General features: G+C 43.1%; 1 protein-coding gene across 1 annotated transcript; it reads right to left on the bottom strand.

Moving 5' to 3' along the window:
- Positions 1-6,945: 6,945 nt before the first annotated feature.
- Positions 6,946-8,227, bottom strand: LOC129168481 (uncharacterized). Its single transcript, XM_054753800.1, has 2 exons — positions 7,160-8,227; positions 6,946-7,085 (listed from the first exon to the last, which is right to left on the bottom strand). Exons 1-2 carry the CDS (start codon positions 8,225-8,227, stop codon positions 6,966-6,968), a joined length of 1,188 nt encoding a protein of 395 aa, XP_054609775.1. The 3' UTR covers positions 6,946-6,965.
- Positions 8,228-14,439: the final 6,212 nt, after the last annotated feature.

Raw genomic sequence — 14,439 nt, 5'->3', positions numbered from 1 at the left:
TTCTTTGGTGTGTGCATATCTAACGTATTGTGTGGAGATGATTATGAAATAAAAGCGATCTTCACTCACTCAATGTACTGCAAAAAAGATGGCTGAGGATCATTGATCATGCCAACATACAAACCTTTATTTTGAAAACAACACATATTCAAATGTGCTGATTTAGTGCATTGTCAGACTGCTACAACAATGCATCAAGTTAATAACTTGTTAGCCCAAAACCTCATAGAGTATTTCTGTATCAGAGAGGAGAAATATGATCTTAGAGCAGTCGTCTCAAACTCATTTTCACTGGGGGCCGCTGGAAATAGGGTCTGGTTGTGGCTGGGCTGCATGAAGTATTGGGAGTAGGGCTGAATAGGGACTCTCAGGGTACCCCACAATCCGGTATGACACGCCATGCATGGCTCTCGATAATATCTCCATACAGTGATGGGGTGAAACAAAAAAATAAATCCATTTCATAGTTTGTATTTTGCTGCATTCAGCTGGGATAGGCTCCAGCTGACTTGTGACCCTAATGAAGACAAGTGATACAAAAGGGGTGGAATTTTTGCAGCATATTTTAACCAGACTACAAGCTGCAATGGTACGAAAAGAATGAGCAGTTTGAGCAACGTAAGTGGAAACAGGATTTTAATTTCCTTAGGTGCCTGAAAAACAGTAAAGCTATTTTAAAGTCATTCAGAAAACACAACATCTCATGTCTCTCAAGTAGATCAATGCTATAAAGTAGAATCATATCGAAAAGAAATATTTTTTATAGCATTTACACCACTCCATGTCTAGTCGCGAACTGCAAAATGTGACCCGGCGGGCCACAAATGGCCCTTGGGCTGCGAGTTTGAGACCCCGTCTTACAGGAAAATGAAAGTGAAAGCACTTCTATGCCAGAACTACGCTGAAAAACCACAGCAGTTCTGTATGTGGAATTAAATGATGGAACGGATTGAGTGAGGAACTCCAACAATGTACTGAGATGAGCACATTCATAAACAATACAAGCAGTTGGTGTTTGCTAAATACAAGCAGAAGAGTCTTCATCATCACAATGATGTTCTGTCATGCTTGTTTTTATTATTTATTATTTATTATTTATTATTACACTGATTATTATGTAAAATATGAGATGAATACAGGAAGTGAACAACATGTACTGTAATAGATGTAGAATAGATGGGGGGTAGGATTAAATAAGTTTTGCTTCTTCCTACTCCTTTTGGACATGTGGAAGTGTGAAAATGATTCATGAGATGTATTCCATTGGAACCTTCATGTTCAAATAAACTAAAGTAAAACTTTTCCAACGTGCCAAACCCACACATTGGGAAAGTTCCTCATGACAGCACGTCTGATCATGAGGCCAGCTGATAGCGTCACGGCCCGCCCGAGGATGAGCCTGCACCGTCCTTAAAAGTCTTTCTCAAGTTGGTCCTTTTCTTCATGAAAAATAGAAGTCCAAATGAATTTGTTTTGGTAGGAGTTATAGTTTTCCCTCCTAGAACACCTAAGTCCTGTGAGCTCTCCCAAAACCTGAGTCTTCCAGCAGGTGACATCTAAGTCCAAAAGAGGCGCTGAAGGCAGGTTCCAGGTAGAACCTAAAAAGTTTACTCCAAAGTCCAGTTGTTACAACTGAGCTCTCCTGAGCTGTACATCACCTTATATACCCTTTTCGTGGGGAGGGGCTGTCCTTTTTAGCTGTTGTGATAGCCTATACCAGGGGTGTCCAAAGTGCGGCCCGGGGACCATTTGTAGCCCACGACTGTGATTTTATCAGCACAGTCTAAAAATGTAATTTAACAAGGAAATAAAAAAAACAGCAACAAAAATGGTAAAATCAATCAAAAGTCTAAATATTAAGAGAAGACTTGTAATCTAGCAAGGACAACAAGCCATCATTTCATATAAATATTAAAGACTTTTTAAAGTAAAAAACAATGAATACAGTTTTAACTTTTGGAAACTTAGGTCGGGGGAAAATTCATAAAATGATTATAAAGTAAAAGTATTAGAAGAAAATATACAAGAAGAAAGTTGAAATATTTGGAAAATTATACAAAAAAAACACCAGAAATAGAAAACAACAGACATTTTACCAGAGTAAAGTCAAAATATTAAGAGAAAATGTGTTGTACAGTTACCGTACCAAACAGTGATGGAGGCGGTAAGGACACTTTCCATAGTGCATCTGTAGAAGCAACTCAGGATTGTGGTGGACATGCCAAATTTCCTCAGTCTTCTCAGGAAGTACAGTCTCCTTTGGGACTTCTTCAGAATTTGTTGGGTGTTGTGAGACCAGGTGAGGTCCTCGCTGATGTGTGTGCCAAGGAACTTGAAGGTTTTCACCCTCTCCACCTCAGTCTCATCAATAAACAGGGGTCTATGCGGCTCCTTTTCCCTTGTTCTTGGGTCGATGATCATCTCTTTAGTCTTATCTGTATTGAGAAGGAGATTGTTATCACGACACCAAGCTATGAGGTCCGCCACCTCTCTTCTGTATGATGTTTCAACACCACCAGTGATCAGGCCGATGACTGTAGTGTTTCATGAAATGTTCTTACGAAGATTTTTAGCATTCACGAAACGTGTTCTCAACTCACAGTTCTTAGATCTAAGAACAAATTTCACGAATGCTCAGGAGGACTCTTACGCACAAATACAGCTTGCACTTTCAATGCGCAATCGCCCTCATGATGGATTTTGCAACCTGATCCCAAAAAATGTAGTGTAGCCGGCCTGTACTGACACTGGCTAAAAATGAATTCTGCGTTGTGTTCTTTGACGTGGTGAATGATGAGGAGACAGCTGCAGTTCTCTTTCCATCCAGAGGGGGCGTTTATTCTCTGTGCACAACATATAAAATGTACAGCAACCTGAATAAGCTTCATGCACACGTCTCCTCTCCTCAGCAGTCCAGAAGGCGACTGAAACATTTTAAATAAAATATACAAAAAGAGGGAGCCGACATACCTGTGCACAACATATAAAATGTACAGCAACCTGAATAAGCTTCATGCACACGTCTCCTAAAAAAAGAAAACCACATGAAAAACGAACTCCCCAAAACTAGCTTAATTAACAGCAATAACTTTCGTGAGTTGTTTCAAATGCTGTACATAATACAAAGTACACAATGGCATGAAATGTCTCTTATATTCACATTAACATACTCAAAACATTGTTGCCACCAGACGAACATACCTCTCCTCAGCAGTCCAGAAGGCGACTGAAGAGGAGCGCGCCAGAATGGCAGGAAATGACATCACAGCAATGTCAAAGTTCACACAACAAAAAGAACACAAATAAAATAAAGACTGCCCATAAAAAGTTGCTTATATCAACAAATACATATGTGAGAAATGAAAAATGAATTATTGGTGAAATTAAATTAACAGAATTAACACATCGGTTACATCCTCCCCTCCTAGATTTCACCAAAATTCAGACAAAATATTTGCTCATACTTTCAGTATACATTCAAAATAAACTGTGAAGCAAAACACTGGAACAACTGATACAACATTTCCAAAACCGGCCAGGATTCATGAAAAGTCTCCAAACTTTACCATCAGCTGTATAAGCTACCTACTAATATAGATTCAGAGAAAACTCAAGGGTGATCAAGCCTCAGTTCCTCTTAGAGTAATATGATGCCCTTTACACCATACAACTTCCTGCCTACTAAATGTGTATTACCATAATCGGTCACAATGTCCCATAAATGCAAAAAAACCACAAAGACATAAAATAAATGTTTATGCTTTTAGAATAGTGTAAGGAGTGAGTGAGACTTCCTACCAACTAAACTTGCAAAATTGTTCAAACCAAAAGGTTTTTGTGCCATGGACTCTATGAGTCGGTTGACCTTCTTTCTGACCCTTCCTGCCCGTGTCCTAACCACTTGCTCAGTATCTACTGATGAATGTACAAATGTGTCTCGTGGTCGAATTATTGTCACCGTGTCATTGCCTGTGACACCTGAACATAACTGGGTGTCTGGGTGTTCTGAAAGCACATCTGTCATGAGTGGTGAGTCTGTGTCGGGTTCTGCTACTAAACTGTCCAAGTCATTGCCTCTGCTTGGATGGGTGTTGTCACTTGAGCAGCTCTGGGTTCGCCCATCTTCTGACTGCTCTTCCTGAACCAAATCCAAAGTACCTTGGCTTGACCGGTCTGTCTCAGGCCATCCTTCCCTCAGAACGTCCCCTGATGTACTCATCAACCAATCACCTGTCCTGTCTCTCATGTCCTCTTCCTTCAAAAAATCCAGATCCTCAGACTCAGTGTGACGCAGTCTTTCTCCCAGTGTCACCACAGGCAAAAAGCTAATATCCAAGACCAAATTACGGTGCACAACTTTTATATCACCTTTACTGTCTTCCAGCTTGTACGTGTGAGTCTGAAGGTTCCTGTCTTTGACTGTGTACACAGTGTCTTTCCATTTGTCAGACAATTTCTTCTTTCCCTTCTCATTTTTGTTCGCAATGAGGACTCTGTCACCTATGTTCAGGTAAGTGCCTTTGACCTTTCTGTTATAGCCTTTCGCTTGCTTGTCTTGTTCTTTCACAGCATGTGTTTGTGCGATTCTTGCTGCTTCATGAAGATGCGACATCAGAGTTTTTACATAGCCTGTGTGATCGACAACAACAGGATCTTGCAGCACCTGCTTGAACATCACATCCACGGGAAGCCTTGGGACTCGCCCAAACATGAGGTGAAATGGTGCATATCCTGTAGTCTCATGAACTGTTGCGTTGTATGCAAATGTTAATGTTTGTACTTGCTGAGGCCACTTGTGTTTCTGTTTGAGAGGAAGCGACCGTAACATGCTTCCAAGCGTGCGGTTGAACCTCTCAGTTCCTCCGTTCCCCATAGGATGGTAGGCTGTAGTGTGTGATTTTGAAACTCCTGCAAATCTTAGCAGTTCTGCTATAAGCTCACTCTCAAAGTTTGCCCCTTGATCGGAATGAATACGTCTCGGGAAACCATACACACAAAAGACGTGATCCCAAAGCTTCTTAGCTACTTGTTTTGCTGTCTGATTGACACATGGGAACGCATGGGCAAGCTTGGTAAAGTGGTCCGTTATAACAAGAACGTCCACTGAGTGCTGTCTGCTGTCCTCTGCACTCCAGAAGTCCAAACACACTAACTCCATTGGGGAAGAAGTCCTGATGCTTTCAAGTGGGGCTCGAGCTGAAGGATCAGGTGTTTTAGCCAGAATGCACCTTTCACAGCACTGGACATACTCTTTTACATCAGACTCCATCTTAGGCCAAAAGAAACGCTGTCTTGCTAAACTCAAAGTCCTTGCTTGCCCCTGGTGTCCAGCAACATCATGGATGCCATGTAGTGCTTTCTCTTTGAGGCTGTCCGGTAGAACATACTGATGTCTCTTTCGTCTACTGATGTGATCCTTGGTGACTCGGTAGAGAACACCATTTTGGACTCTGAGTCTTTCCCACTGTTTGACTAACACCCTAACTCTCCCATCAAATCTTGCCCTTTCACGCCTGGAAGGACGCCTTCCACGGATGACGAATGGCATGATGACTGAAATAGTGGGATCGAGCTCCTGACTTTGCTGGAGTTCTTGTAGTGTGAACACAGGAAGGGTGTCTTGTCCTGGCGGCAGCAGATCTTGGACTGACTGAATCAACTCCACAGCTCTAGTCTCAACAGCAGTGTCCCACTGGTCATGCACATCCAGAACAGCTTTAACAGAGCCGAAATCACAGTGACACTGTAGAGGGTCCGTCGGGGACTTGACACCGCCGTTAGCTGTTCTTTTTACTTTGTGACACTGGACCTTCAGCCGAAATGTGTCCTGGATGCCATCTTGAGTCATGCCCTCAGCTTCAGCAAGTAGGTGGTGGTACTGTTCTGTGATAAGTCTGTGACTGACTGTTTCTGCAAAAGGATCCCTGCTGAGAGCATCAGCCACTATGTTCTTGCTGCCAGGGATGTGCCTCAGGTCAAAGGTGTAAGGGGCGAGGTGGGACACCCATCGCTGTTCACATGCATCCAACTTGGGTTTCGTCATGATATAGGTGAGAGGGTTATTGTCAGTCCATACTGTGAATGGATGACCTTTTAACCAATGACTAAACTTCTCGCACACACTCCACTTCAAGGCTAAAAATTCAAGCCTGTGGGCTGGATATTTTTTCTGGGAGCTGCTCAATGTCTTACTCGCAAAAGCGATGGGGCGTGCTTTCTCTTCACCAGCTGGGACTTGTGATAAAACAGCTCCGAGCCCATCTAGCGAGGCGTCAATAGACAACACAAGTGGCAGTGAGAAATCTGGGTGTGAGAGGACAACACAATTTAAGAGACTCTCTTTCAATTTATGCAGGGCCACATCACATTCATCTGTCCAATCAGAAGGTTGGAGCTTCCGGTAAGAGCCACAATTTGAATTCCTTCTTACGCTGCCTCGTTTCTTCTGTCCAGCAGTGAGGGAAAATAATGGTTTGGCAATTGAGGAGCAATTGGGGATAAAGTGCTGGTAATAAAAGACCATGCCCAAGAAAGATTTTATCCTCTTCACTGACGGTGTGCAGCCATCCTCCTCCATGAGATGAGTTTTTGACATTTTGGTTATGACCTCGACTTTTACTGGGTCCACTGCAACTCCCCTTCCATCTATTATGTGACCCAAAAACTTGACAGAGGACCTCATTAAATGACATTTCTTTGGGCTTAGTTTGAGGTTGTTGAGTCTCAGTCGGTGGAAGACAGTCTCTAGCCTCGCCAATGCCTCCTCTTCAGTTGCAGCAAACACAAGCAAGTCGTCAAGATAGCACATCAAACTACTGAAATTCATGTCTCCAAAAATGCTCATCATCATACGCATAAATGAGGCAGGACTGTTGCATAATCCCTGCGGCATCCTGTTATACTCATATAGTCCCATAGGCGTTGTGAAGGCTGTGTATTTCTTATCCTCTTCTGCCATCGGGATATTATAGAAACCTGAAGTCAAGTCCATCGTGCTGAAGTAGGTGTTTCCACCTAACGCTGCCAGACAGTCCGATTGGTGTGGCAAAGGGTGTGCGTCTTTCAGAGTCCGCGCGTTGAGCCACCTAAAATCAGTGCAGAGCCTCAAACTTCCATCCTTTTTCCACACTAATACAAGGGGAGAGGCATACTCGCTCACTGTTTTTCTGATTATCTCCTGCTCTTCCATTTCAGACAAAACCTGACGCAGCTTCTGGTAATGGGCTGGTGGAACTCGCCGGTAGGGGAGGCGGAATGGTCTTTCATCCGTGAGGCGGATGCGGTGGACGAAGCCTTTTGCCTCTCCACAGTCCAGCGCATGTTTGGAGAAAATGTCATTATAGTTTTCAAGTAGCTCCACTAATTTCTCTTTCCAATGGGGGCCAGCATGGCATTCATCAATGTTAATTTCCGTGAGGCCAACCTGTTGTAGTCGCTGCTTGAGGTCTGTAGACGTGGCATCAGCAGGCTTTTTTTGCTGTTTGACTTCCTCAGGTTGGCTGGTACCCTGAAAAACTTCAAAATCCTCCACAGCCAAACATGGAAATACATCAGCCACCTTTTTGTTCCTTCTCAATGTAATGGGTTTGTCTGACATGTTGGTAACTCTCATGGGAATCCACCTATCACCCCACAATGGTGTGATTATTCGACCAACCATGATGTTGCGAGGCATGGACTTGGATGAAGTGGGCTCAACAATTACCGTGCTACCTGCTGACATGGGGACATGAGCTGGCAGTTTACCCCAGATCAAGTGTTCTTGTCGTGCCAGCAGGATGACTGACTGTTGGAGCTTAACAGTACCAATTCTGCTTGGGAGCTCACCACCTCTCCACCGGGATGAATTTGCCATCAGGTCGAGAAACTGTTCACACTCCGGAAGTAGACTGCCACTGGAGACAAGACGCCAATAGTCACTGCTCGCTTTCAACTGATGCATGAGGAACCTAATGACGTTAGTGCCTATAATCAAATCATCACGTTGGCCAGGGACTACAAGTACGGGTACAATGCAAGTCTCTCCATACAGTTTCATCTGGACCTCATACATGCATTTAGGCTTGGTTAAAGTCCCTCCACATCCCATGAGCACAACCTCCTGAGTTAAAGGAATTGGTCTCGAGAGAACATTTTCACCCAACATCTTCAACTCTGCTTGCTCACTGAGGGTGCATGCCATGGAACCTGAATCAATCATTCCTTGCACCTGAAATGTGTTGTTCATGCTAACAGGAGTGTAAAACAGTTCATCATAAGTGCCCAGTTTCTGTGTGTTCTGAACTATTACTTTGGAGCCAGTTGGTGCTGCTGCACATGCTTTTATGTAGCACTGTTCTTCATTACCACTGTTGAGGGTTTCTTCTTCACCCGCACATCCCCTCGCTAAATGCGGGCCAGCTAGTTTAAAATCTCAGCATTTTGTGGCAAGGGGACACTGTGAGCTTTATCAGTGTGACGGTTGGGACAGTCCCTCTTCATGTGATTTGGCTTAAAGCATGCTAGACATAAGCGCTTCTGCCTGCAGTGTGCAAGGGTTGAATGCCCTGTGGCCTGACAAACCCTGCAGGATCTGTGCAGAAATTGGTCATGTGGGGCAGGTTTGTGTGCAGCATGGCTCTTCTGTGATAGTGCATTTTCAAAAAGGCTGACTAACTGTTTCAGACAGTTATCGTTACAAGGGGCTTTGGGTGTTGCACTACTCTCACTTTGCACAGGGGACTCTCCTGGATGGAAGTTTTCCCCTGAATCATCAGGTTCTGGAGTCTGGACGTGTATTACCATTGGCTTAAGGCGCTTTGATTTGGAGAGAATCTTTTCTTTCATTTCAGTATGATGCCGATCAATGTGCTCCTGGACCTCACTAGCTGTCCATTTATCTGGGGCCTTAAATTTGAAAATGGCGGCAAGCGTGGGATCTGGACAGTATTTCACAAACATCATGGCCGCCTCCTGACATGGGTCCTCTATATGTCGTCCTAATCTTTTCAGTCCCTCCTCTGCTGCATCAACTGCCTTATTCAGTCGAAGCCAGTAGTCAACGGGGGCCTCTCCTGTCACTGGGACTGTGCTGTAGAAATCAGCCATAGGCATGCAAGAATAAGTCACCTCGCTGAAATGCTGTCTGAGGATGTCGAAGATGATTTTTGGATTTTCTTGAGGCTTCATTGACGAACTGCTTCTCAAAGTTATTCTCACTGCATCTTTAGCCTTGCCCATGAGCTTAGACATTATTTCTGGGTACTGTTCATGCAGGGGTATGGCTCGTTTCCTGAAGTACACTTGCATCAGCTCCTCCCATTCACAGACTGTGTTCTTGTCAGACCCATCTCCTCTGAAGACTGGGGGCTCTTTGACGTCTGACTGAAGTACTAGCTTTGCACCGGTCAAGTTGAGGTAAGTTGAGTCACTGGAAGTCTGGCCTACACTGCTCTGAGCTTGTGTGCCATCTCTCTCTTCACGCTCAACCCTCATCTGATGTCTTATAGTCTCTCCTACCTGCTGAGCAATATGTGTTATCAAACTGCTGAGCGCTGGGTCAGATGTGTCAGGGAAGTCTGAAGATGTAGCACCCTGGCTGGGACTGGCTACAGCTTGACCCAGTATATTTGTGGAGCAAAAAACTGGTGAACCAACATCACATGTGCCCCTAGCGGGTGTACAAGGTGATTTGTAAATAGATTTTCCCCTTCCAAAAGTAAAACTGTGAGGTGAATTTTTGTCTGCAACCATATTCTCATGAATATTTGCCATTGTAAACCTCTTGCGGGACACGTATTCAGGAATAACAAAATCACCTTCAAAGCATAAAATGTGAAACAGCTATGGAACAGTTTTCCCTTAATTAACACTTCTATCCATCAACAAAATAAACACTAAAATAAATTAGTAGCAACCTCAGGTGACCAAGTTGGCATTGATCCACAGCTCCAGGAGAAATGATGAACCAGCCTGAAGCAGCGTGGATCCGGGTCACGGCACCACTGTAGCCGGCCTGTACTGACACTGGCTAAAAATGAATTCTGCGTTGTGTTCTTTGACGTGGTGAATGATGAGGAGACAGCTGCAGTTCTCTTTCCATCCAGAGGGGGCGTTTATTCTCTGTGCACAACATATAAAATGTACAGCAACCTGAATAAGCTTCATGCACACGTCTCCTCTCCTCAGCAGTCCAGAAGGCGACTGAAACATTTTAAATAAAATATACAAAAAGAGGGAGCCGACATACCTGTGCACAACATATAAAATGTACAGCAACCTGAATAAGCTTCATGCACACGTCTCCTAAAAAAAGAAAACCACATGAAAAACGAACTCCCCAAAACTAGCTTAATTAACAGCAATAACTTTCGTGAGTTGTTTCAAATGCTGTACATAATACAAAGTACACAATGGCATGAAATGTCTCTTATATTCACATTAACATACTCAAAACATTGTTGCCACCAGACGAACATACCTCTCCTCAGCAGTCCAGAAGGCGACTGAAGAGGAGCGCGCCAGAATGGCAGGAAATGACATCACAGCAATGTCAAAGTTCACACAACAAAAAGAACACAAATAAAATAAAGACTGCCCATAAAAAGTTGCTTATATCAACAAATACATATGTGAGAAATGAAAAATGAATTATTGGTGAAATTAAATTAACAGAATTAACACATCGGTTACAGTAGTGCAAATAAAATATCCCAACAATTATTTATCATCAAAACAACTAAAATATACTACATCGATAAATATACAGTCAAACCTGTCTTAGCGGCCACCTTTATAGAACGGCCACCTGCCTATAGCAGCCACTGAAAAATCCCCCGCAGCAAATGTACATGTTATAGACCCTGTGTATAGCAGTCACCTGTCCAACGCGGCCAGCGGCCACCCATTTTGTCTCCCTTGGTCAATATCTGACCGCATATAGCGGCCAAATTACCGACTCAAGTAGAAGCTTCATGCACGAAAAAGTTTTGTTTTTCAATCAATGAAGCCGTCGTGTGTAGACTTTCATTACTGAGTCCTAGCTCAGTCACAATCATTCACAAGATCCACACAAACTGTCAGTTGTTCCACATAAAAAAGCCGTCTTCTTTTGAGCTTGCTATTTCCTGGTCAAACATGTAACTTTAAGAGCATTTGCACCAAAACATTACCGCAAAGTATGCTAGGAACAGGATGTGCTCCCAGCGACGCTCCAATAAAAAAAAAAAACATACGCTAGCATGCATGCGGCAGCGTGAGCAAAACTGAGTTTGGTTGTACTTAATTGAAGTATTTTAGAATGTACTCACGTTATTTTTCATCAATCCTCATCCACAAATCCATCAAAGTCCTCATCTTCTGTATTCGACACAAACAAAGCCGTCTTCTTTTCCGTTCGCTACTAGTCTGTTAACTTGTCAGTGTTATTCAGCTCCGAAGCAAAGAAGGAAACTTCTCCTGTTGCTTCTGCCAACTTTATTTATTGAACGCGGCCACCAGACAGCAGCTCAGAACACACACACATCTCTCAGCATCGTCTCTCCTTCCTGCTTGCCCACAAGGCAAAGGTTAAACAAGCCCCACTACATAGCTGTCCAGCCAATGCCTGTAAGAAATGACACCGTTTATTTCCTGGTGTGCACTGGTCAATACTGTAATGCCGCTTGTTGTGGGGAAAGAGAGACTCACGTCGCCGATGCACTTTAATGGCTTTATTAACAGCGGAGAACACTGCAGGACTTTACATCCACGCCAACATAAACACACTTCCCAACTCTCTCCAAACTCACAGCTAGCACTGAGCCTAGCTCTCCTGCTCGGGACGCCCACCGTCACTTCCCGTCACTTCCTGATGAACTAAAGCTGTAATGACACTCTGCCGTATAAAAAGTAAAATATTAAAAACAAGCGTAAGACATTACTAGCACAGCTTTGTTCTGTGGGTGGTGGATATATTCTATCAGTTATTATTAAGCCTCTAGCTTCCTTTTAGTAAGTAAAAACCTTGGCTATGATTGCACTACATTGTCATGTAGACCTACAAAGTACACTTGGAAGAACAAGAGGTGAATAAATGTATTGCAACTGATGTGAAACTGATGAGGGGTAGGATTAAATAAGCTTTGCTTCTTCCTACTCCTTTTTGGACATGCAAAATTGTGAATTGTACTATGTGATGTGCTACTGTTTGACTCATGCATGTTCAGGATGAATTAAAACCATGAACCATGAACCATGATAATAACAAGCCTAGTCGTGCTGTATAACTTTTATCTGCAGTCCGCAGTGCCCTCTACTGGTCAACATTATTATTATTATTATTATTATTTTCCCTTTTTTTTTCTTTTTTTTCCTCTACTGGTCAACATTCAAACTGGACGCCAACCTGTCTATAGAGGCCACCTGTCTATAGCGGCCACTTTTGCAGACTCCCTCTAGTGGCCGCTATAGACAAGTTTGACTGTATATTCAAATGCCAATTCATTAAAAAAGAAGGAATTTCACAATTACAATATGTAAATATTTTCTGCCAATTAAGTCCTATTTAAATGGAATAATCCGCAGACCCCACAAGAACAAATGTACAACCAAAAGCACACACGTACACGCTCCTGCGTGGAGCGCACCATCGGTATACTCAAGGGACGCTGGATGTGTTTGGACACTGCAGGTGGAAGGCTGCTCTACAAACCAGAAAAGGTAGGTTTTGTAGTATTTAATATTAGGTTTTAGTTTATTTATGCTCTGGAATGGCAAAAAAATAAGAGGCAAACATTCAAATTCTTTGTTTGTGAAGGCTCTCATTAATCCAGGAATTGTCCATTGCAAATGTTTTATTTGGTCAACTGGATAAATCATTGATTCTCTGTTGTTGCAGGTGTGCAGGATCATAATGGCCTGCTGCATCTTGCATAACATCGCAATGAAACGTGGTGTGTCTATTGCGCATGGAGCACCCCCAGATAACGACATGCGCCCCCAGCCACGTCTTGAGCCAGAGCACGGGGCTGCTGTATTAATTAGGCAGCGTCTAATCAAATGTAACCACAGAAAAAATACATTGTCACACACAAACTATGTATTTTGACTTTATTTTTCCATCATGATTGTGTAAATATTTTCTAGAGATTCCCAAATGGTTTGGAGTGTCGTAGCAATTTGAGAACGTGAGTGTGCTATTTGTTGTTGACTGTCCAGTACAGCATCAGAGATGATTCTGGGGTGACGAGAGGAAGCAGACACTTGTGTCGGAGTCCTGGCTCGTGTCGGGGTTCGGGCCCGAGTCGGGATTTGTTCTTCTGTTATCGCCTGTGTTTTCTGTCCTACCATGTCCTCTGAAATCAAATGAAATAAATACAACCAAATTAAAAGTCTAAATTTGAAGTGTGGAATTATCAGAGAACCACAAAGGCCCGAAAGTTTGGTAACAAAGACAGGACAGCATCAATTTGAAAGGCATTTAAAATGTTAAAATAGCAAAATGTGACTCACCAGCTTCGGAATCAGATATGAAAAATGAAAAGTCCACATCCGTATGCAGGGCCTGGGTGTTTGGAACCCCACTGATGGATGTCTCCCCGATGATTCTGTCATCCACCTGTGAGGGGCCTGCACTGATTGATGGCCCACCTGCCGTTTCCTCCAGATCCCTCCGGTGCAGTGCAATCTTTTTTTTTTACTCTGATTTTAAGTCAAAACACTTCTTTTTAACCTCTGCGGTGGTGCGTTTCTCCGTGGAAACGGCATTTATGTTTCCTGCAATGGTGCTCCATGCCGACTCTTTTTGGATGGCCTGATGACCGGTGGATACACGTGAAAATAAGGTGGTCTTGTGTTCGCTCACTCCTTGTAAAAGCACCTCTATTTCTGTAGAATTGAAGTTTTTCTTTCGTTTGTTGTCCAGCTGCTCCTCAGTCTTGCCCTTGCGCGTTGCCATCTCCGCCTCCAGCTGCCTGTTGCGCACGGCACATTTTTTACCTTATATAGGAAATAATAGGCGGTGACCTATGCACGAAAATAAAAGGATCCAGGAAGATAGTACTGTAGATCAACATGCTGAGTTTTTTAGATTTGATATCAAGCAAAGTTTCTCCTGACATTTTTCTGAAAATTACTTTTTTGTCTTACAGTGGAGGAAATTATTACAGTATTTCATTCCCTCATTTGTAAGTTCACCCTCTTACAAGACATGAACAGCCCATCGTTTTTGGACTGTTCTTTTATTTATTTTAACAGATGGAAAAGCCACAACAAAATTGAAGGGTGTAAATAATTTTTGTATTTGAATAAGTGAAAGATGTATTTGATCATCAAGCAAAATGTGGCTTAGTACTTAGTGGAAGGACCCTTGTTGGCACACACAGAGGTCAGATGTGACATCTTATGGCCCACTCTTTCTAGATACTCTCCAGATCCTGAAGGTGTTGAGGTAGTATCAGCTCCCTCCACAGATTTCCTATG

The sequence above is a fragment of the Dunckerocampus dactyliophorus genome, chromosome 15 (assembly GCF_027744805.1).
Source record: "Dunckerocampus dactyliophorus isolate RoL2022-P2 chromosome 15, RoL_Ddac_1.1, whole genome shotgun sequence".
Taxonomy (NCBI): Eukaryota; Metazoa; Chordata; class Actinopteri; order Syngnathiformes; family Syngnathidae; genus Dunckerocampus; species Dunckerocampus dactyliophorus.
Note: the sequence above shows the minus strand (reverse complement) of the source record. Positions and strands in the feature narration are given on the sequence as shown.

Coding starts and splice junctions, on each gene's coding strand:
- LOC129168481 (XM_054753800.1), bottom strand. CDS start 8,227: ATGAACAACACATTTCAGGTGCAAGGAATGATTGATTCAGGTTCCATG. Junction 7,086..7,159: donor AGGAGATAATCAGAAAAACA/GTGAGCGAGTAT, acceptor CACTGATTTTAG/GTGGCTCAACGCGCGGACTC.